Raw genomic sequence first — 25,007 nt, 5'->3', positions numbered from 1 at the left:
AATTGATCGCTTTGCGGTGCTTATTCCTCATCCAGTGATGGATGGGTGGATGGAAAACTTTAAACTGAATGTTCATATTGTTCTGATAATTGTAGACTATAGCAACATAAGAGTGGCAGCTTTGACAGCAACCCAAATGAGCTAATCCCATAGCTGTACCATTGCTAGCTAGCCATGGGAGAACTGTTGATACTGCATTTGCTGTGCAACTATTCCATTGTCCAGTTACCATCTATTTGCCAACAAACTGTTTGAGAGCCAGCACACCTCAGTGTCCCCTAATCAAAAACATTTTTCATATATCACCTTACCTCTCCAGCACCTCACCAATATCAATTATTTTCTCTCTTTAGAGAAGAGTACAATCCATTACAACAACTATTGCTTACAATGTTTTATTGTTGTTTTGTAATATTTTATCATGAATATGATAAATAAATGTAGTTAAATAAAGTGTTATTCAGTTTTTCATATGCTAAAATTGACTGTAAATCCACTTTAAAGCTGATATTTCAAATAATAACTGACTGAGGGAAAGTGCCCCCCGGCGCCCATGGGCGGTTCGCCTCTCTTCCTCCTGTCCTCCTCAGTTTTTTGAGTCACCAGCCGCCACTGCTACACGTGTTGAGTGAGTTGTATGACAAATAAAGGATTATTTTTTTTTATTTTTATGACTGTTAATCATCCTGGTTGCAAAGGCTTCTGGGACAGTCATGTTTTAAGAGTGCCGATCCCGTCATTGTCATAAGTCTAGAGAGTTTGTGGAGTTAGTGGAGAATATCCTGTAACTACTTCGTTTGAAACTTGTTCACAAACTGCCTGCACATCTTATTCCAGTGTGTGTGACTGACAAACAAGTGAGTTATTCTGTTATTTATACAGTGTAAACTTTTCAGAAACGCTTGGAGTGAGACATTAAGTGTTCAGGGCCCGGGCACACTTTTTGGGGGAGCCTGTCATTTTTATTAGGGGGGCAAGTATGAAAGTACATACAAACTTAATAGAACCTGTGTGTAAAAGACAGTAAGCCAGAGTTGTTCTTATTTCAGGAGGAATCCATGTGTCAGCTTGTCGTGGCGCTCTTGGACGAAGCGGGCCACGCCGGTGTAGTACGCTCTGCCAGCCACCTCCACCACCACGGCCTTGAAATCTCCACAGGTCGTCTCCTAATGGAGAACATGGAGAACAAAGTTGCATGCAACCACAAAACCTCAAGTTATCAAAAATAGCATCATAGCTTATCTGAATGTGGTTTATTGTCATAATGAATGTTATTTTAAGCCATTATCATATGACATTATTATCATCATATGTACACATATTATTATCGTATGTACACATAATATTATCTGCCACTACACTGTAGATCTGAATTCCAATAAGCCCATTATAATCAGAAATGATTTTAATGCTACTCTCTACTAGAAAAGGAGCTGTAGGTGTTTGTCTTTGTAATCTATGAATCATAGCGTTATGAGACCATCCTGATTCCACATTCTGTTTCTCTAGAAGTCTGGCTACTCAGCCATACAGACTGTCTGTGCTAGAGGCTTTGCCAATGTCTATCAAAATTATTGGCAGGCGATAGGATCAACCCTTTGCCCAACATTACCAGCAGAGCTTTTCAACCCAGTTGATTGAAAAGCTAAAATATTTTCTCCCCTGGGAAAAGCCTGTTATGATTGTCAAGAAAAGACAGGACACTGATTGGTCTTCCCTGGAACCGAGCTCACGTGTATTCCTCGACCAGACTGATCCGTGGAGAGAAACGGAATATGAGCTCACAGGATCAGGATGGTCTCACCTCGGGTCAAAATCACAACAAATAATATTAATTATTAACGACCGATATGTTCATCAAGAATAACTCAGTGTTGGCAACTTCCAGAGACATTCTGGAGTGAAGCCTGGATTATACATGTGCATGTGTGTCTGTGCAAACCTGGATTATACTCTAGTGCATGTACGTGTGTGGATTACTGTATACTCTAGTGCATGTACATGTGTGGATTATACTTTAGTGCATGTACGTGTGGATTAACATAATTTGTGTGCGTGTGTGGATTATACTCTGGTGCATGTACGTGTGTGGATTATACTGTACAGTAGTTCATGTGCGTGTGTGGATCATACTCTAGTGCATGTACTATGGATGAAACCCTGGATTATACTCTAGCGCATGTATGTGTGTGGATCATAGTCTAGCACAAGTACGTGTGTGGATTATACTCTAGTTCACGTGCGTGTGTGGATTATTCTCTAGTGCATGTGCTATGGATTATACCCTAGTGCATGTGTGTGCGTTTTGTGCGCCACCTCACGCATGCTAGTCATGGTACAGTGGCCAATTGCGCAGAGCCATTTTACACATTTGACACTGGACCATCTAATGACTTTCCTGCGCTTGCATATGACGTAGAATGGCACAAAATACCCGCAGATTTCAAATTCAGGAACAGATCCGTTGTTTGGTTGGATTTAAATTCACCAACTTCCTTTGTTTTATTAGATTGGATAGATGCTTGCTTGTTAAGAAGAGAACGGATATGACACGTTAGACCGGGAATCCCGCCCTCTTGCTCTGAAGCCCAGTCAAACCCTCGGCAGGCTCTGCGGCGCTTGTCGCGTTGTGACGTTTTTCTGGTTGTGCGTGGCATGTCTGCCAGCCTCCTCTGCAGCTTCTGTGTCTGTCTGCTGTTTGTTTATGCAGAGGCATAAAACAGGCTTGAGATTTGAATGATAAACAGTAGGCTATAGGCTCTAATCTGATTCAGCATTATCAATACATGTGCCCCTTAAGCCTATGAGAAAATGACAGCGTCTGTCTTGTCTGTTTTAAAATTATACAAAACTGTTTTTAAAGTATTCAAGAGCAGCATGTTTTTACTTCATATTAATGTCAAACTCTTGACACAAAGCTTCAAGTTATGCTGCTTCAAGTTACGATTTGAAATATGATTATTTTGTATTCTTGTTATATATTTCATTCATATTCACGTTGTCAGCCAGAAAATACCTAAGCAGATTAAACTAAAAAGCATCAAGTGTGTTTGGTCGGAGCTGTCACATTAAACTTAAACCTCAGCTGTCAGAAAGCAGAGGGGTTGTGGTACCTGAACAGCTGTCAGAAAGCAGAGGGGTTGTGGTACCTGAACAGCTGTTAGAAAGCAGAGGGGTTGTGGTACCTGAACAACTGTTAGAAAGCAGAGGGGTTGTGGTACCTGAACAGCTGTTAGAAAGCAGAGGGGTTGTGGTACCTGAACAGCTGTTAGAAAGCAGAGGGGTTGTGGTACCTGAACAGCTGTCAGAAAGCAGAGGGGTTGTGGTACCTGAACAGCTGTCAGAAAGCAGAGGGGTTGTGGTACCTGAACAGCTGTTAGAAAGCAGAGGGGTTGTGGTACCTGAACAGCTGTTAGAAAGCAGAGGGGTTGTGGTACCTGAACAGCTGTTAGAAAGCAGAGGGGTTGTGGTACCTGAACAGCTGTTAGAAAGCAGAGGGGTTGTGGTACCTGAACAGCTGTTAGAAAGCAGAGGGGTTGTGGTACCTGAACAGCTGTGCCTGTAAACTGGGACCCGGTGGCCCCACTCTGGAAGGTCCTGGTGTGGTTCAGGAGTATGAGGCCTCTGTGGTACTGGAGAGCCACCCGGGCCGTCACCCCCGAGCCGGTGGGGCTTCGGTCCACCTGTTACAAAATCACTCTTCAAAACTCAAGCTAAAACCTTGCATGAGCATTAGCCAAAATGAGTTTGGGACATGAAGATTATGAACGAGAGATTTGTGCAAACTGTAAACTCTCTAATTTCCATAAACAGCCAAAAGGTTACCAGAAGAGCCTAAGTGCCTCTATAGTCATTGCCAATCAACGTGAGTGTTTGATTATAATTATTAAGTCCTAGTTTTTTTTTCTTCCATATTTCTGCATAGACGCTGATATCAACAATCTTGCTAATAATGCTAATGCTAGTTTAGTGACTAACTGAACAAAAGGTATGTGTGTGTGTGTGGGGGGGGGGGGGGGGGGGGTACTGTAGGTTCGGTGGTGACCAATATACTAGTCATATCAAATAACTAAACATCCACACAACAAAGTGGCAGCGAAGATGGTAGTCATATCATATCAGATTAATGAGTTCCTAGCTACAAGTTCTACCCTTGACCTTTTCCAGTCCGGCTTCCGCGCCCATCATAGCACAGAGACAGCATTAGTCAAAGTTGTAAATGACCTCAGAATTAATGCTGACTCCAAAGAGCTCTCTGTTCTCGTCCTCCTGGACCTGAGTGCAGCCTTTGATACTATAGATCATGCGATCCTCATCAAACGACTGGAGAAGTGGGTTGGCCTCTCCGGTCCAGTCCTTAATTGGCTTAGGACCTATCTAACCGATCGTGATTTCTTTGTTGCCCTTGGTGACCATAGTTCAGGAAAGATCCCTATGACCTGTGGGGTGCCCCAAGGATCGATCCTAGGACCCCTACTCTTCAGCCTGTACATGCTGCCCCTTGGCAGTGTCTTTAGGAGGCACAACATTAGCTACCACAGCTACGCAGATGATACCCAACTCTATATCTCTGTAACACCTAGTAACTACAGGTGTTACACTCTACACTCTCTCTCTCCCTCCTATCTTCTAACCAGGTCCAGTGGATGCCCCACTGTCACCAGCAGACCTCCCTGAGTCCGATAGATAGCCCTGTGTCTGCTGTGGATGTCGTAGCATTTAGTTAACACACATAGACATAGACCAGCCCACTTCCGGCTTTAGGCCTGGGCCTTAGCAAACACACACCAGTATTTGCCATGTCTCTCCTATGTTGTTTTTAGCTTATCTTACTCTGAAAATGTAATTTAATGTAATTTATTGCTTTATAAATGTTCTTAGCTAGTAGATAAACATACTCCAGGAGCTTGCTCGATCGCCTTGTTGAGAGGGGTCAGGGAAGAATTTTTACAGCTCACTTATCTGGCCCCCAGGTGATTACTGTTTTTTTGCTTCCCTCTGGAATATGTAGAGGTGGGTCGTATACCCACCTCCCTTGTTCTCTGTAAAGCACATTGTGTTGCCTCTGTGTATGAAATGTGCTATACAAATAAAGCTTTGTTAGATATCAATCAAATAACTACACGCAAGTGCGTATTATGGATTTGAGCTTTGGTGGGGACATTAAGTGCGAGAGCACAGCTTTCAATACTGAATCCACACGAGATGCGAGGAATTTACCATATTAATGTGCACAGAACTGTAGTGTTGACAGAAGCTCTGAGATTTGTAGTCGCGCTACCAAATTCAACCATACAGCCAGCCTCTCATGCGTTAGCAAGAAACAGCAAGCCAATCCTATTAGCGATATTGAGCTATAAAGACGCGACTACAGAGGGACTAGAGAGAAGGTGATCTGTTGCGTGCCATTTTGGACATTTAGCCCCATTTGTGGTCTACCTACTATGACCCTGAAACATAGACACCATAATCTCACTGATCGTTCCAGTATTGAACTAGCTGCAGTTTTTATGCAGGCTCTTGCTGGGCTACAATGGAAGTCAATGGGGCATATGTAAATGTGTTTATAAACTATGCTAAATGTGCTTTTCTGAGACGGGAAGCACCGGGTGTAATTTTACCAGTCTCAGTATAGGACTAAATATCCAAAATAGTACACAACCCCTTTAAGCGTATGTGTAGGCCTACCAAATTATTGCTGGGGATAATTCAGTAGTTTCTGAATATTGATGGGGGCATGTCCCCAGCGTCCCCTCTACATTTTACGGCCAAGACTATACATCCACACAACAAAGTGGTGATGAGGATAGTAGTCATATCTAATATAATAATTGGTACTGTGCCTGATGTCTAATACTGAAAAACCCACACAATAAGTGGTGACGTATCTAATAACTGACAACAGTGGAAAGCAGTATCGTTAACTTTTTATAGATTTTTTTGTAGCCGTCTCCTGATATGTAGAGGTCAGTAACCTTTTGTCTGATGCGTTCAGGAAGTTGTACTCTGCCTTTCACCGCAATGATGCTGACCATAGTATTTCAAACGTGTGCTCCCTCCTTTTTATACCTGAGGGGAACATTTTGCCTGTAGCATCAGTGTTTCCCATACGTTAATTTTTAAAATTTGTCCCACCATAGCTGCAAAATTTAGGTTATCAAAAGTTTTGACTTCTCATAATTAAATTTAAAAAAAAACTTGAACGCTGTTGTGTTTTGAGCTGTGCTCATGGTTCTCTGCTGGGCTCTGCTGCTGCTGGGTTCTCTAGCAAGCTAGACTGTTAATTAGCTACCAGCAGCGTTACCAAGCTAAAGTTAGGCTAGCACTAGCTAACGTTAGCTATATAGATTTGCATGTAACGTTAGTCAGGCCAATGTCAAAACGGGACTGTCTTAAGCTTAGCTGTTTGTACTCTTGGGGGCGAATTCACTAAAGGATTGCGCAGCTTTTCCTGACGCAAAGCCTGTGCAAATAAGTCAAAAATTATGTTTGCTATTCACAAAGCCCTCGCAAAGGGTGAAATACGGTGTTAACTGCGTTGCGTTCGTCATTGCGTTTCTCTGCGCCGGTGTTATTAGCTCATATTTAAATTAGGTAATATGGGCGGAGAATGTTCCCCTTTCTATGCAAATGAACATTATTGCAAAACCCGCCCAATTCACAAAGATCGGTGCAAATTGCCTCACGCAGTTAAAGTGAAATTAATTGCGTTTTCAGAGACGTGGTGGTATTTAAGCGCAAGGGGTGTCATGGCCAGCCTTTCCACTGATCATGGCAGCAGTGATTGTTGTGAGGCGAATTCGGCATCGCAATGCCAGGCATGTTGTTCGTGAGAGAATATTTAGAAGAAGGTCACTTTTTGACTTAACACTAGAACCACCGCGGTAGCTGTTTGGACACCAGAGCGCGCAGCTCTTCAGCCAACTGGAGGATGAAGTCGCGTCTGGGGAGGCTCAGTTGACTATGCGTCTCTCCACCCGTCCCCAGCGAGTCCAAGCTCCCCCAATGAATAATACTTATTTATAATAGCCTACATAGCACGAAACTGTGCGTATAATAGTCTATACGCGAAACTGCGCATTCCCTATAGCTGTTCATTGAACGGCTGGGGGCCGATATAGGTAAAAATAAATAAAAACATAGCCTACACAATATTTTTTTTATTTGAATGGTCTTGAAAATATTTTGCTTTTGTATCATAGGTGACGGCAGGTATCATCTTCAGCCATGGATGATGACTCCCGTGCGTAATCCTTCCAACGTTGGAGAGGCGGCGTACAACTGGGCTCACATCAGGACGCGCGGTGTGATTGAGTGCACATTTTGGAATCCTGAAAAGCCGTTAAGATGCCTAGATCGTACCGGTGGGGCAATGTTATACACTCCCCCAAAAGTATGCCAGATCATCGTGCTGCAACTTGCATAACATAAAATGACAATTTTTCCTTTGTTCGTCTTTTCAAATCATTCCACCTCCGTTTGCAGTCTTCCGCGTTTACACACACAAATGGCACTGACTGATTGGGAAATTAAACCCCAAATATGATTTTTTGCTGCAGTCGTGATATTTTTTGCGGAAAGCTGTGAGACATGTTTTTGAACCTCGTCTGTGAGGCCTTCAAGTTCGCTGTCTGAAAATCGTATCTTTCTTTTTCTGTCTGCCATCGTCCAATGATATGCATACGAGTTGTATGCGCTGTATGCGCAGTATTTATAGTTATTTCCTATATCAGCAGCAAATTGCACTCAGCCGCAAACACCGAATGGGCGTGTTTGCGCTGGGATATTATTAGCGCAATGTCTTTAGTGAATAGGTTTTTAAAACGGAGCACATAGCTGGCGCAACTGACGCGCAATGTAATGGTGCAATTAGCGGGCGCAATTTGCTTTAGTGAATTCGCCCCTCGATGTTCAGGTCATGAGTACCAGACCAATATATACATTCTTCAAGAAGAAAGTGAGAGTAGAAGCAGATGAAGAAACTGCTGTGGAGCCTGAGGTAACGTTGCCTTGCTAGCTAGGATAACGTAGCAATATATGCCAAGTCAATAGCCAAACATATTGGCAATATTGCCTATGAATAATTATTATACATAAGCTTTTGTAAAAAAACAACAAAGTGGATTGACTAAAAGTGAAATGTTTATTTACAACAGGAGAGACGGCTTCTCCAGGCAGGCAGGAGAGCCTCCTCTCCAGCCAGCAGCCGCAGCCAGCAGAGCCAGTGGCGGGAGAGGGACAGAGAGAGAGAGGGACTGACTCTAACTCTCAGGCAGGAGAGCCTCCTCTCCAGCCAGCAGCCTAAACCAGCAGTCAGCAGTCTCTCAGAGAGGGACACAGAGAGAGGGACTTGACTCTGACTCTCAGATGGCAGGAGGGCAGGTAGAGGCAGCAGGGCAGGTAGCTCCTTCACTCATCATTCTCTCTCACACACACACTCTCTCTCTCTCTCACACACACTATGTTAGTGTCAGAGGCTCATTAGATAGAAGAAAGGAGGGAGAGAGGGTGGGAGATATATTAGACCAGTAAGATGTCCAGGCCCTCTGCCCTGGTGTGTGGCAGCTGTTAGTCAGAGGGGAAGCCTCGTTCAGACTGCATGGTTGCCATCTCTGAGTCTTCTCTATTAGATGATGGTCAGTTGGCTCTTTTTAGCAACTGCAGTCATTTCAGCTTCCACTGGCACATTTCCCCCCAGATTTATCTTTTTCAGTACTGACATTTTTTTCAGAACTGACATTTTTTAAGGGCTCATGTCTGTATGTTGCATTAAATAGTCTTTTGCACAGTAGATAGACATGTGGTCTTTGGCACGTTGAGTTGTTTGTCAGGGTGTTACCTGTATTTTCATTTAAAAAAAGAGACTGGGCACGACACTGGATGTTATTTAATATTGATTTTATTTATTAAAGTCCTGTCTCGTTTACCATGATTTGTGTATGACTACTTCTTTGCCATCCTCTTTTCATAACCAAATGTGGTCCGATGATTAAATTGCTATGGTTTCTTGATTTTGCTCTCAAAGTGCGCCAAATTGATGCATTTAAATTAACAATGTTAATATATTTCTTCTGCGGGGGCATGCCCCCAGACCCCCTAGAGGGTCGCAGGTCCACCCCCCATAGCTGCACAAAATCCTGTGGGAAACACTGAGCATTCACAGGGCCAAAAAACTTTGTGCAAAGCCAGCTCCGTGTGGGGGCGCTAGAGACACAGGGTTTGGATTGGGGGGTGCACTGAACTCCAGGCTAGGTAGGCAGGTAGGTAGGTGGTAAGACAGACGGACAGGCCTGGGGAGATGACACCAACAGCGCCCCATGCGGGAATCAAACCCAGGACCTTCTCTCTGTGAGGAAGCAGTGCAAGTGACCCCGTGCCACACACAGGCCAGAGCAGTTTCACACGTTTTCTCAAAAATAGGCTGGTCAACTCATTGCTTCCTTCAGCCTTGGTTTGTTAGCTAGCTACTGAGCTAGGCTTAGTGTTTGCATGGTTAGCTAGTTACTGAGCTAGGCTTAGCGTTACAAACATCTTTATTTGTCTCACATCTTTATTTGTTATTTTTGCATTAGCAAAAATTAACAGGGGACTTTATCGCTTCAATGCCTCGTAAATTCTTGGTGAGTAGACAATATAACTTTGTCACTACAAGAGCAACTGAATTACTGTATGTCTTATGATATTCTATTTAAACCAACTTTTCATCTGTTCTAAGGAATCATACTTAGCCTGTTTGTTAAGGATATATGTGGGTGTTTGAGACTTTTTTGGTGGGTTTTCCCTGTCCAACTAAATTGGAGCCTGGTCTGAGAATGCACCAAAGCACCAAATTCCTCAATACGAACCTACTGTAATCAGTACCAACCTACTGTAAGGCAAGGCACATTTATTTGTACAGCACATTTCAGCAACAAGGCAATTTACATGAGACATTAAAAACATCAAGACAAAGAACAACACAAAAGGTCATACAAAACGAAATGCAAACTAGTGCAGACCTCCGCCCCTGTCCCCCCCCCTCAACTGCTCTCCCCCTTCCACGCCCCCCCCCCCCCCCTCTACCTTTCCTCCCACCACCACCCCTCATGTGTTATGCTCTCCTACTGGCTTTTTGAATTGGTTACTGTAGCACCACATGTAGTTTCCTCTTTCTGCTTGACATCTTTCCTCTCCAATTTCCAAAACTTTTCTAGTTTTGTGAAGACTTCCCATTCCCATTCATTAACAGCCAAGCAGAGCAGTAGTGGAGGGAGGAGTGGGCTGGTTTAAAATGCAAAATAAAATACAGGAATAAAAGTTACATTTCAGTGTATTAATTAATAATTATTTGATTTAATAAAAAGCAGCATCAAAAAAGTCTTTAGTCTTGATTTAAAAGAACTGAGAGTTGCAGCAGACCTGGAGTTTTCTGGAAGTTTGTTCCAGATATGTGGGGCATAAAAACTGAACGCTGCTTCTCCATGTATTGTTTTAACTCTGGGCACAGAAAGCAGGCCTGTGCCAGACAACCTGAGAGGTCTGTAAAGTTCATAACGTAGCAGCAGATCAGAAATATATTCTGTCCCTAAACCATTCAGTGCTTTATAAACCAACAGCAGTATTTTGAAGTCAATTATTTGACAGACAGGAAGCCAGTGTAAGGACCTCAGAACTGGAATGATATGATCCACTTTCTTGGTCTTAGTGAGGACTTGAGCAGCAGCGTTCTGAATCAGCTGCAGCTGTCTGATAATTTTTTTTAGAGAAACCTGTAAACACACATAGTAGTCGAGTCTACTGAAGATAAACGCATAGACACGTTTTTCAAGATCCTGCTGAAACATTAATCCTTTAATCCTTGATATATTCTTCAGGTGATAGTAGGCTGACTTTGTACTTGTCTTAATGTGACTGTTGAAATTCAGGTCTGAGTCCATGACTACACCAAGATTTCTGGCTTCGTTTGTGGTTTTTAGCATTACTGATTGGAGCTGAGCGCTGACTTATAATCGTTCTTCTTTTGCTCCAGAGACAATTACTTCAGTTTTATTTTTGTTTAGTTGAAGAAGGTTCTGGCACATGCAACCGTTGATTTGTTCAATGCACTTACTCAGCGCTTGTATGGGATTATAGTCCCCTGGTGATATGGTGATATAAATGTGTGTGTCGTCTGCATAGCTATGGTAGCATGTTTTGTTGTTTTCCATAATTACTGTAATCAACACTAACCTAATGAAAACATTTTTTTTAAATTACGAGCATTATCTTTGAAGAAGAGATCGATAGTTTGTACCTGGGCATCTGCAAACACACAGATGTTGGCAGTGGCTTCCTGGGAGTAGGCATCTTTGCCATCTGTGAGGATGGTTCCATAGAGGAAGGCTAGATCCTCGTTATCTGGGTGGTGCAGCTTCACCTAGAACAGCATCATACTGGTGTTAGCAAGTTACTCTAAGGTAGGATATTCCCATGAGCTGCACTGAAAAACATACAATTTGGTATTGAATCCAGTGCCTTTATTATCTACTAATAGTAGATGGCCCATATATGAAAGATTAACCCGATTAACCCATGTATCCCTGATGACAACATATCTTCATCAACTGTTTGCAAGTTTCAAGATATTGGAGATCAGTGTCAACTGATCAAAAGGCCTTTCAAGTATTTTTATGGTTGGTCTAAGTGGACACACTTACTTGGGATTTGACAGCGTTGGTCACAGCAGTGGCAGCATCCACCAGATCTCTTGTTCGGGACGTGTTGACATCCAGGCCGAACCTCTGGGCGCTGACCAATGCGTAGAACGCTCCTCCATAGCTGATGTCAACTGTGACTTCACCATAACCTTCCACCTGGACTACCTCATCTGACACAAAGACAAATCACTTTATTGTGTTGCACTGTATTGTCGTGTGAAATGTTTAGTTTTTGATGCAACAAAGTTAATTAAGTGATAACACACTCAAGGTTGTGGTTATTGGCACAACCACGTGCCAATAACCACAATAAAGCATGTCCTCGGGTGTTATTGCTTTTATCCAACAGCACTGCACTGTCATTAAATATATTTTAGAAAAATATGGGTTATAAGTGTTCAGTTTCGCTTTCAGCCATCTGCTATCCAAAACAGTTTACCGCTGCACCTGGAGCCGGTTGCACCAGTCGTTTACTAAGTGATGACTAGGCCTAGTCATAGCCTAAGTGTTGACTAACTCGAGATTTAGTCACTACTGAATTTAAATGGGTTGCACCACTCACGACTAGTTCCTAGTAACAACTAAATATTTACACCACCCTGGGAGGTGGTGTAAGTGATGACTAGTGCGAGGAAGTAGCTAATACTAGGGTCTTCAACTCTGCTATTAGGATGGAGGTGGGCTGAAACATTGTAGCTAAATCTGTCGGTGGAAAAAATACTTTTTTAGATGTCTTAGTTATATCGAGTTTAAACTAACTATTTGCACCGGTGTGCTTATTGGTGTCATATTTATTCAGTTTGAGTAATTTCACGATCGAGCTAGCTAACCACCTTTAGCTCAATTGGCTCAGTTGCTGGTTAGCGATGAGAGGGGGAGTCCCAGCCAAGTTGATAAACCTCCGTTACGGGTTGGGGGGATGCAACGGTTGGCTGGGATCCTGCCTTTCATAGCTAACCAGCAACTGGTCAGTGGACTGTACCAGGCAGCCTACGTTATGTCTGAATCAAATAACGTTATCAAACAAGCTTGGGAACTAGCTGGCTAGGATAATTTAAGCATAACAATCCAATGGCTAACTCCCCCAAAATAACCTCTCGACTGCACAAGCTTCTCACCAACCCCAATAATAATAAACACAGTGCAACGTTAGCCCTTCTAACAGAGATAATGAATTTGGAGGAGAGTGTTGCAACTGGTGCTAAACGAGGCAAAGGAAGAACATTTTGTGGACTATTATCACAGCCATTTCACAGTTTGGATTATACAGAAAGGTGAGGATCGAGCCTGTTAGATGACCAACTCAAATGCCAGGCTAGCTCAATATTCTGTTGTAAATTTAACATGACTCGTATGCGAGCCGGAGCCCGACGACTATTTTTTAGTAACTAGTTAGTAGTTACTAGTTAAGACAACGCCTAAATTGCCGTGGTGCAACCGAAATTAGACACAAACTAGTATGCGACTAACTAGTAGCAACTAAGAGTTAAGTCAGGGTTTAGGCGTGACTAAATGCTTGGGTTTAGTCACACAATAAGACAAACTGGTGCAACCCAGTCTTGGACTGGTCCACAACAGACCAAGCATGCTAGCTAGCAGCTAATATGAACTTTATAAACGGTTGTCCCAAAGTGTCTGTACCCTTTTAACAAATATAAAATCAACCTTTCCAGTTTTAGTATGTTTATTGCTCACAATCCCTATCACATTGTGATACAATGTTAAAGAAAAGTGATACTTTTACCGGCTCCGATTGCCTTTTGGCCAACCACAATACGTGGTTGGAACAAGCTGTTGTATAATTAACCCTTCAGGGATAAATAAACTTAATGTCTGTTTGTCTGTCTGTCTTGTCTGTCTGTCTGTCTATAGAGAGCTGAAGGGTATTCCAGGAAGTGGGTTTGAATAACCATTTCAATTAACCACGTCTCAGGCTTTAATGGTGTAGGGTCCGAGATGTGGGGCTTCTTACTATCTCTTCTATAACACTATTTAAGAAATTGTAAACGTGAGATTGGGTCTGGGAGCGCAGCCCATTATTAGCTGGACACCACACAACAAAATCCGCTCTACTAGAGCCAACGTCGTCTCCCTCCGACGTCACAACACAAGCTAGGCGTTACTAACAGAACCCAGAGTGCATAAACGAATCCTGAGTCTACATGTGTCCCCCCTAACAAAAGAAATGTCCCCATTTCCATACTACATTCAAAACATCACAACTTGTGACAGAAAACAGTTCACTCCTCAAAGCCTGTGTAAAAGGCACTGACACACACAAAAAAAATCTGGCTACCTGAGTCATTCAGAATATGACCACCGCCACATAACAAAAAAAAAAGCAGTTAGCCGCCTCAGTTACTAGTGCATTACAACAAACACTTAACACCATCCTTCCTGAACACTGGGATACAGAACATTTAAAAAAAATCTCAGTCCAACACATAGTCCATAAAACACACAGGTGCCCGCGTCAGCCTCCTGGTGCGGGTGACCCTAGGTGTATCCTCTCTTAGTATGTCCTCAGCAGACCTCGAAGGGCCCACCTCTGACTCCAAATCACAGGCCATGTTAGACCCTGATGCATATGATCCAGTGGGGCTACCAGGGGAAGCAGTACCCCCCAGCGGAGTGGAAGGTGGGGACAGGGCCCTGGGAGCCCTTGAGGGGCCTTCCAAGGGAAAAACCACTGGTAAATTTTAACGCCGCAGTCTATCATAATAGTCTGGAGTGGGGGATCATCTTCAAAAAGGCTACTAAGCTGGTAGGTCACCCCTACCTCGTCATCCCTGTCCATTTGTCGTTGCACCAGGTAGGGCCCCTTCCAGTGGGGGGCTAGTTTACGGCGGCTCTCTGTGGGATCATTTAACCACACCACATCCCCCACCTCATGGGGCTCATGTCTCATCCTGGTGTCGTAGTTTTCTGGCTTTTGCTCGCAACACGGTTGTTCTCTCTGGTCTGACTGAAGGCTGTGTCCAAGCCCCTGAGCAGAGAGCAAGTGAGACTCCGGTGAGACTCCGGGGGCCCGTGGACTGGCTCGCTCCGCACCACAGGACCCAGCACCACGTCCACAGGTGTTTGAGCTTCCCTGCCGTGTGTGAGGAAATAAGGCGTGAACCCTGTGCTGGAATGGACGCTGGTGTTGTAGGCGAATACGACCTGGGACAGGAAAGAGTCCCACTCCCCCTCACAGCACAGGAGAGTCTTTGCTAGTTGATCAATTAAAGTGTGATTAAACCTTTCCACCATCCCGTCGGATTTTGGATTGTATGGGGTGGTGTGTGTCTTCTTCACCCCCAGCTTCCCGCACAGGTCACGTACAATGTCTGATTCAAACTGCCTGCCCATGTCTGTGTGCAGGGTCTCCATTACCCCATGTTCTAGGATGTAGTCTTTAAAGAGGTGCTCAGAGACTGTGGTGGCTCTCTGATCAAGCATGGCATACAGGTTAACGAACTTAGTGAAATAGTCCTCCGCCACCAAAACATAGCGATTACCTTTAGACGTTATTGGCAGGCGTAACACTGGTTACACCATTTTTGAATGTCTTTCTGCATGGTCGGCCAGTAACAGACTCTCCAGGTCTAGGGCCCAGCGACTGAGATGCCCGTGCCTCTCGTTCTCGATGGCCACTCTCCGTAGCCTCTCCGCAGCCCACACTATCGCCCACAACTCCCTGTCATACGTAGACCATTTTCGCTCTGCCTTGGTGAGTGTGTGACTATCGTAGGCGACCACCTTCTCCACCCCATCCGTTTCCTGAGCCAACACAGCGAAGAGTGAGGCGTCTGTATATAGCGTGAACCGTTTAGTGAAGTCTGGGTGGCTCACGGCCAGCTCAGAACAGAGGGAGGCCCGCAAAAACTCAAAGGCCCCCTGGCACTCTGCTGTCCATTGAAATGGTACCTCCTTCTCCGTGAGGTGAGTGAGGGGGGTGGCCCGCTTGGCAAAGTCCTTTACAAATCTCCTGTAGTAAGAGCAGAGCCCCAGGAAGGCCCGTACCTCCGTAGAGGACTGCGGGACAGGACAGTTTTTTACCTTCTCAGTGTTCCAAGGATCAGGGCTGAGCCCCGCAGCAGAGATCACGTGGCCTAAGAAAACCACGTGGTCCCGGGCTAGCTGCCACTTGCGGGCATTCAGGCGCAGCCCCGCGCCGCACCGCTCCGGGTGCAGACCTCCCCCAGAGCAGAGAGGTGTTCCTCGAATGACTTACTGTATATGAGGATATCATCCAAATAAACCATGCAGATGTGCCACAGCAGTCCTTTCAACACCATCTCCATGACTCGCTGAAAGGTCGCGGGTGCATTGGTGAGGCCCATGGGCATGGATTTGAACTGGTAGAGGCCCTGGCCGGTGGAGAACGCCGTTTTTTCACGGTCCTCTGGCGCAACCTCCACCTGCCAGTAGCCATCCGAAAAGTCCAGTGTGCTGAACCAGGTGGCCCCTGCAAGGAGCGTCCAGCATGTCGTCCACACATAGCAGCGGGTGAGAGTCCTTTGTGGTCACAGAGTTGAGGGCCCTGTAGTCTACACAGAACCTCCACGTGTCATTCTTCTTTCTCATAAGCACCACAGGAGAGGACCGTGGGCTACAGCTCTCCTCTATGATGCTGTTGTCCAGCAGGCGCTGCACCTGTCTCCACATTAGTGTTGCACGGTGTATCAAAAAGTACCGCAATACTCTGTCGTCAAAAACGGTACAATACCCAACTTTAAAGTATCGATACTTTAAGAAAGACAGTGTTTTGATAAGAGCCGTATATATTGAGTTGCGTTCATGCGACAGTGAAGGCGTGTTTGTTTGTAGGCTAATAGCGCTCTGCTCCTCTCTCCCAAGATCCCCGAGTCATGGGGCAGTATGTGTGTGTGTGGGTGTGCGCTCTCTCTCTCTCCTCGCTCTGTCACTCAGCAGCGAGCAGCGCAACAGTTTTTTTCCCCCTCATATGCACGCAGCATCTTCGAGAGGACGGTAGCTAACCTGAGATGGCTACAAGTAGAAATGTCAACTGACCACAGCTTGTCGATCCACAGCTTATCGATAAAGCTGATGCGCGCAGCGAAATCTGGCATTATTTTGCTTACAGAGCCGACAGTGAGGGCAAGCCCACGGACATTACAAAGCCCATCTGTAAACAATGCTATAAATCTATACAAACCAAGGGAGCCAATACGACCAACCTGGCAAAGCATCTTGCAGACAGACATGCCGACTTACACAAACAATTCAAAGCGCGACAAGTTAGCGAATGTGATAGAAGATAAGACACACACACACAGCAGCAACACCAGTACTGTAACTGAATACAACCGAAGGATATTTAGCCTACCTTATGTTTGAATGTATGAATGTACAATACATTAATTGCACCAGATGATAGCTAGAGAAGCTAATTTTCATCCGTAGCATGAGACTTTTAGCTAGCATAGCTGCAGCCTGGCTGCAAGCCTAGCTCTCTGCCTAGCGCACGTGTGACAAAAAAACCAATACCTGCTCCGACCTCCTAGAGTGAGAGAACTGTTAACCGTCAGACAATTATCTCTTCTGATAATTTGGAATAGCAAAAATGCTTCAATAGGCCTGGGTTAATTAATAATAATAATAATAATAATAATAAGCTTTTCAAGTTTGTAGTGATCCCGAACACCAGTCAGAAACGAAGTGGACTGTCAAGTGCACCAAGGGCTGGCACATTAGGCCCAAAAGTCAGCCATGAAAGACGAGAGGCCTACGGTGGCAGATCCGGCCCAAGCACCTGGCACAGTCCGGAAAGGTAGTAATAAATATTCTCAGTGGATCCCTCTAAAAAACGGATGGATGGATGAATAATGAATGGTCCACACACACATTGAACTGACAAGGGCCCGACTAGCTCTGATGGTAGGGAAACCACCCCCTCTCGTGCCAGGGTCTGGCGCTTATCAGAAGGACAAAGGGATAGTGTTGGATGAACTGGCTGAACTTTCCTGTATGAGGTTGCGAATAATAGATGTTAAAAGAAAAAGGTTTAATCAAGCAAGTAACACTGTTTAGAGTGAATATCATTTGTTGGACATGTAATCACTTAAAGTAGAAGTAGACATGTATAAGTCATGTATCTGTTCTTAGTCAAGATCAATTATGTAATCATGTATACGTGTGAGACAGTAATGACAATGTAATGATCGAATGTATCAACTGTTTGAGTATATAGGTAATGCTTAAAGTAGGATATTTAATAAGATATTAATTAGACATTTATTCTGTGATGTCCTGCTTTGGGTGAGAGAGAGATAAGAAGTTGAATGCAGGAATTGTTAACTGTCAGGGAGAGAAAGAGAGAAAAAAAAAAGAAGGGAGAGTGACGAAGGGAGAGTGACGAAGGGAAAGTGACGTCAACACCCTGCCCCTCTGGGATGGGGGTCAAAACAAGGCTCGCAAAGAGAGGGACTTCACTTGTTCTTTCCATCAACAGAGGAATGGAGTAAGTCCGACTTTTCTTTCCACCAACAGAGGCGTCAGAGTCAGAGGCTGGAGACCTGGGAGCTATTCTCTTTCATGTGACCTTTGAGCTGTGAGCACGAACAGAGGTCTAAATCAAGTGACACCGCTCTGACAGAGAGAGCGCATTGAAGCACACACACATTTGAGAGACAGAATTGGGAGATGCATTTTAAGAGAGGCTATGAATGTTTGACTCATGTGATGGTAGTTTAAAGCGGTAACATATTAGATTCATGAGCCACGGATAACAATAAAACCTGTTGGGAGAAAGGAGTTGGTAATAAAGGTTCAATAAGCCGTGGCAGGGAATTTACATAAATAAGCCATCACTTTGAGATCGAAAGGCCGAATAGCCTACTCTTCAACAATGTTCTTCTGATTATCTCACAGTTTGCAACAACATAGGCATAATTTATTGATTTCTCCCCACACAGACAAACAAACAGAAGCCAGCACAATCCCAAACCACCCAGTCGAGGCAGCCTTCCCTTCCAGCTGTGTTTGAAAGCTACAGGAAATATGATAAAGACTCAAAAGATGCAAAAAGACTGAACAGAGCACTAAAAAAAGCCAACAATTTAAAGTTCGATGTTCTGTCATCTATTATTCCATTACTTTTCCTTATTTTTTCAGATTTTCTCCGTGGTATCGTTTCGGTATCAAGATATTTTGGGCAGGTATCGTATCGAAGGCTTAATTTTGGTATCGTGACAACGCTACTCCCCATTTCCTTCCGTTTTTCAGGGGAAGTGCGGTAGGCCCATTTCTTTTTTGGGGGGTGGTCACCTGTGTGGATGCGGTGTTGGATCAGGTTGGGGTTCCCAGCCCCACCTCGGCCGGTGCAGAACACCCCTCTGTGTTTCTCCAGTAAGCTCTGCAGTTGCTGCCTCTGTGCAGGAGACAACGTACCGTCAGTATTAAGGCAGTAGTAAGGCAGCCCCCTGTGAGGACTCAGAGACTTCTGCGGGGGTGAGCAAGTCACATTTGCTAACATGATGGACCACCCCCAGGCAGTTCCCGGAGTGCAGCTTCAGCTCCTCCCCGGTCGGGTTGAGCACCCGCGCTACAGTGCACCCGTTCTCCACTGGCACCACTGTCCGTGCGACGACCAGTCCCAGGGTGTCTCGTACCTCCGCTCCACGTAACATAGATAAGGCCCCATAGGAGGCTCAGTACTAGGTGGGAGGCCTACTTTAACAGGGACCAGCATCTCACTGCAGGGTGGAATAGTGCTATCAAAAGACACTGAGATATGACAACAATCAGGTATAAAATCTGTGGCATGCATAAGAGGAATATCAACATCAGCAATACGGAGCAGACCACAACCAACATCCATCACAGCATGAGTCAGTAGCATGAAATCAAAACCTAGCAGGACCTTCTGTGTGGACCCCCGCACTACATGAACAACAGGTTGCCAGGCCCTGCCACCCAGCTGTAAAGGAAGAGTCATTGTACCCAAAGTGTCCAACAATTGTCCGTCCACAGTACGTGCAACAGTGTATTGTTTACTTAACACCTCTTCACGTAGACCTGGTAGGGACATTTTGAACTCCTCTGAAATCAGTGAGATGTTAGAGCCTGAGTCAATCAAAACAGTCACATCATTACCCTCAACCAGTCCTTTCACATAGGCGGTTAGCTTAGACTCACCCACCAAACATGAGTCCACCGAGGAGACAGGAGCTCCTGCCTCTGCCTCATCCTATTGACCCTGTGGTGTTGTAACTGACATCTGGGTCTCAATGGTAGTTACTTGAAGTTTCCCGACTCCCGTCCGTGTGGGAATGGGGACGGTGATCGTCGGTAGGGCGATAAGAACCTCACGCCGCACCTTGGCTCACGATCCTCTGCAGTGTGCGGCCCCTGTGAGCCGCCGTCATCCCGTCGGTGCGGCGAGAAGTCAGCGGCGGCGTCTCGGGTCCCTTGCTCTCTCGGAGACCATTCTCTGGCGCTGTATCCTCCCTACAGTCTGCGCTGCGGAGAACGGCCCCTCATGCGCTCGTCCCTCTGGAAGTCACCGCCGGTTGACCTGCAGCCATACTCTCCGCATTCACAGCGACAGGCGCGCCCCTGCTCTCTGCGTGCCCCTGGGTCATATAGCTGCTCACGTGGAAAGGGGGAGCCCCGCCGTTCACTCTCAGTCCCATGACGGCGCGCCTGCAGCTCTCTCACCTCGGCTTGTAGGTTGTCCATCTTCATGGTGAGGCTCTCCACCGCACGGATGAGGTTTTCCGTGCCGTCAGCCACATCTTTCCCAGCCGGGGCCCGCGACGACTCAAGAGCGGCCACCACTGTAGATTTCGGGGGAGGGTAGTTCCCACCAAGCGGGTCGGCCTTCAGCGCATACCTGGCACGCTCACAACGGCTAGCAACCATCAGTGCGAACTCCATGTCCATCACCCCCTGTTCATGGCACTTGGCTTGGAGAGCAGGATCGAGGCCTGCCAGGAAACGCCTGAACTTCTCCCCCTCTATCACAGCCTTGTCATAGTTCGGAAACACCTCTGCCACGAGTCTGGAGATGTCTGCAGCATAGACCTCCAAACTCGAATTCACCTTGCGGGGACGTGCTGAGATGCATGTTTGGAAGTACAGGAGAAACTGCTTCTGTCCAAACGCCTCGTTCAGCTTCTCTTTCATTCGTTCATAGTCACATTGTACATCTGGAGGGAAACTGTCCCACAGCATGAAAGCTGCCCCATCGAGCCGGGTGGGGAGAATATTAACCAGAGTCTCTCTGAGCTCGTGGTTCTCGCACCTCTTGTCTGTGCGCGCACAGCAGCTTCAAACTGTTTGATCCATGTAGCAAACGGTTTCTGACCATCACCACTAAATGGCGGTGGCAGCTCAACTTTAACTTTAAAGGATAATGCTCGTTTTTGACAACCTGGACCTTATTTACGGCATATTATAAGACGTTTCACTCACCGAGATAACTTTGGTGTAATTTGGAGGCCTGTAGAAGAAATTTGAAATCCAGCGCGAGCCAAGTATATCCATGTAATGGCGGCGGACGGGGCACTGAGAATGCAGCTTCTAAAAAATCTATTTTCTGCCGCGAAACAGTTGTTTTCATCAATCTGTCTTTATGAATCGCTAGTTGTGCTTACATAGAGCGTAGGCCTGTTGTGGTTTTTCACATGCCTCTGTAATATGGTCTTTAGAAACGTCTTTAGAAACGAAATAGCTTCCCCACTTGCTCCAGCACGCATGCGCACAGCACACAGAAGAAAACAAAAACTCATCCATATCGGTTGTGCTCTCCGTTTTCATCCGTGAAAACATAACGCCAGCTCACGTTTGCGCTCTCTCACGAGTACAACTAGCTAGAAAGTTCAGTAATTGTTCCAGAGATTGTTCCAGATTGTCCAATTGTTCCAGAGAAAAACACACAAAGCAAACACCTGTTACCGCTGTCACCAATGTTGGGTCCGAGATGTGGGGCTTCTTACTTTCTCTTCTATAACACTATTTAAGAAATTGTAAACGTGAGATTGGGTCTGGGAGCGCAGCCCATTTATTAGCTGGACACCACACGACAAAATCCCGCTCTACTAGAGCCAACGTCGTCTCCCTCTGACGTCACAACACAAGCTAGGCTTTACTAACAGATCCCAGAGTGTATAAACGAATCCTGAGTCTACAATGGTAGCACAGCAGCTCCCACAGACCTCAGGTATTAAGTAAATGCAAAATAATTGTAAACATTCTGTTTCTCTCCATCTGGCCACGATCCCATTCGACTGAGTTCCACCTGGCAAATATTTGCTGTGCCAATCAGAACCGTGTATCTAATATGGGTCGGGTTTGATCAACGACTGTACCCAAGAGTCCTTTTTATTTGTTACATGTAGTGTACGGTGTACAGTCACAGTGAAATGCTGCTGCCGGCACCCATTTGATACTGTATGATGATATGACGACTAACCCACATGTCGTTGCTCTGATTGGTTGTACGTCTATCCAATTGCGTTGAGAGGCGTTTTGGTCTGCGACCATTGATAATGCCCCTTGGAAATCAAAAATAAACTCAGCAGTTCCAGACCTTTCATATTTTGCGAATTGAGATCCCTCCCCCTACCCCCAGGTTTATCTATATTTATGAATATTGTATAGATTTGTATAACTTTGTGTTATTTGTAAATTTGTAATTATTTGTAATCTTTAGAGCACATCACAGAGACGTATATCACGTATATCACGTACGTATATACGTACGTATATCACTTACAATTGTACACTGTAAGTGACAAATACATCTGAATCTAGTTCCCTTATGTTTCTTAATAGTATTAATTGAACTTTTTTTTTCTTTTACAAGTTTATTACCGTAAAGATAGGAGCATGTTAAGGAACACACACACGCGCGGGCGGGCACACACACACTCACACACACTCTCTCTCTCTCTCTCTCTCTCTCACACACACACACACACACACACACACACACACACACACACACACACACACACACACACACACACACACACACACACACACACACACCACACACACACACACACACAATAGACCAATAGACTCAAGCAGTCCCTTACCTGTTGCAAATACAAATGCAGGAACACTGTGGAACCTCACGCCTCCAGTTTTACCGTTGGAATACTCCACAAACGCCCTCACCAGGCCACAGGGGCAGTGGATGTTCACCTGCGTCTCCGGCGACTGCGGCTCTTTCACCAGCTTGTAGTCGACAGCGAAGCGTCCGAGAGCGATGACGGCGTGACCGCACATGGTGCTGTAGCCTTCGTTGTGCATGAACAGAACCCCCAGATCTGCCTCTGGAATCTCACTCTGCACCACCAGCGCTCCGTACATGTCATAATGCCCCCGCGGCTCGTACATCAGGGCCTTCCGCAGGTAGTCCAGATGCTCCCTCACATAACGGCGTTTGGAGAGCAGGCTGGCGCCCCGGACCTCTGGGTACCCGCTGACGATGACGCGCAGGGGCTCCCCGCCCGTGTGCATGTCCACCACGGACAGCTCTGCTCCCTCGTGGGGCGGGAGAGGCAGCTCCATCTGACCTGGACAAAGCACACAGTGTCTGCGAAAAGAATAAGTGCTTTACTCCTTTTATGTAAAGCACTACAGTATCTATAGTTTTCACTGCTTTACGGTTCTGTAGTCCTTCTACTTTGAAATGTTGAATATGCGGTTTCTTTCCAGTCCATTTACATTTATGAATTCCATATAAAGCGCGTTTGCATTTTTTTCGAGCAGTCAGTGAATGCAGTGACCCTATCCAGTTCTATTAATACATCCATGGGCCTTTCTGAAGCACGTTGCTATGGAAACTAAGTCACCACTATTGGACTAGATTTAAACGTTGTGTTTGAAGTTTGACAATACCCTGGCCTGCGTGATTCAAAGCTGATGATACAGCGAATTGGACACAGCCTGTGAGCACAGGTGCAGTAGGCCTACCTGTTCCATCATGGATTCAGAGGCTTGCCCTCAAAAGGAAACAACTGGAGTACAGTATTTCTAAGGTGAACATTCAGTTTATTGAGCTTTGAGGGTGAATATATCATCTCACAAGAAATGTCTAATGGTATTAAGCTGCTGCCATGTTGATTGGTAATTTTGAAAATTAAAATTTTAATTTGGAATTGAGTATTAGAGTTTATCTGTATCAAGTATAGGCCTAATCTTGTAGCTGGCAGCAACATTTCACTGTGACTGAAAGCTACATTATATAACAGGAATATGACTGAATCTTTAAGGTCATTCAGTTTTATCTCCATCCATGACCAGAGCCTATGAGGCAGGGGATAAGAACTGTCCATTAACCAAGTGAGCGTGAATTTGAGCCTGGAATTTTAAAAACAGACTTTTACATTTTAATATCAAAGCATCTGTTTGGATTCCTGCTTACTCAAAAAGCATACAGTAGGCCTTTGCCTAGTCAATGCGCTATATTTCATGTCCATATATATATAGCCTATACTGCTCCAAGATATTTTCTTACACGGTAGGCTATACCAAAGTAATAGGCTACGAATAGCCTACAACATCAATAACCAGCTTCTGGTGAACATATTATTTATCCCGATGTCTGCCCCAGGAAGAAAGAGTTGTGCTTAATATGGATTGTAGGAAACTAATTTTCTTTGACGCGTGAACGGCTACGTGGTTAGTTTTGGTTTATCCATCTGTCAGGAACTTTCAACACCGTTGGAACTTCAGCCTCGGGTCAGGAGACTGTTTGCAGTTAAAAGGACGTGCTAAAGTTCAGCCTATAGTGCCACAATCAGATAATCGAACTGAATACATGTGTGTAAAGCGTCTCCTGCAAGTCATGATGATCTGTGTCAATTTCGACGTAACACGTGAAAACGATTGAGCTTATTTACCTTGGTAACTTTTCCTGCTTCTGCTCAAAGAATTCTTCTTCTTTTAAGTTTGCGGCAGCCTAGACACTTTGGAGCGTATTGCTGCCCTCCACAGGTTAAAAACACAATAACAGCTTAATCATCTCAGGGGCCTCATTTATCATTGAGGTGCGCCTTTTTTTAACACTTCTTTTTCCGCGATTTCAGGCGTACGTATGGAGGACCAAACCTGTCAAAATTAAAAAATAAATACATAAATAAATAAATGACTCAACAAATGACCAACAAATAAATGAATAAATAAATATGGACAAAAATAAATAAATGAATGAATAAATGCATGCAGTAATGTGTAAATAAATACATTAAATTTGATATAAATGTATAAAATTATATATTTATGTATTGTTTGATTCATTATTTCTTGCATTTATTTCCATATTCATTTATTCATTCATTTATTTATTTATATATTTATTTACACATTCTTTTC

General features: G+C 44.8%; 1 protein-coding gene across 2 annotated transcripts; it reads right to left on the bottom strand.

Annotated features, from left to right (window-relative positions):
• Positions 1 to 952: 952 nt before the first annotated feature.
• l3hypdh (trans-L-3-hydroxyproline dehydratase) lies at positions 953 to 24,565 on the bottom strand. 2 transcript variants are annotated; one of them, XM_084453347.1, is made up of 6 exons: positions 24,536 to 24,565; positions 22,724 to 23,226; positions 11,676 to 11,845; positions 11,273 to 11,395; positions 3,546 to 3,683; positions 953 to 1,166 (listed from the first exon to the last, which is right to left on the bottom strand). In XM_084453347.1, exons 2-6 carry the CDS (start codon positions 23,199 to 23,201, stop codon positions 1,041 to 1,043), a joined length of 1,035 nt encoding a protein of 344 aa, XP_084309473.1. In that variant the 5' UTR covers positions 23,202 to 23,226; positions 24,536 to 24,565; the 3' UTR covers positions 953 to 1,040. The 2 variants fall into 2 exon arrangements, with proteins under 2 accessions (XP_084309473.1, XP_084309474.1); XM_084453348.1 differs by lacking the exon at positions 3,546 to 3,683.
• Between the last annotated feature and the right edge of the window lie 442 nt (positions 24,566 to 25,007).

The sequence above is a fragment of the Borostomias antarcticus genome (genome assembly GCF_949987555.1).
Source record: "Borostomias antarcticus genome assembly, chromosome: 19".
Lineage (NCBI taxonomy): Eukaryota > Metazoa > Chordata > Actinopteri > Stomiiformes > Stomiidae > Borostomias > Borostomias antarcticus.
Note: the sequence above shows the minus strand (reverse complement) of the source record. Positions and strands in the feature narration are given on the sequence as shown.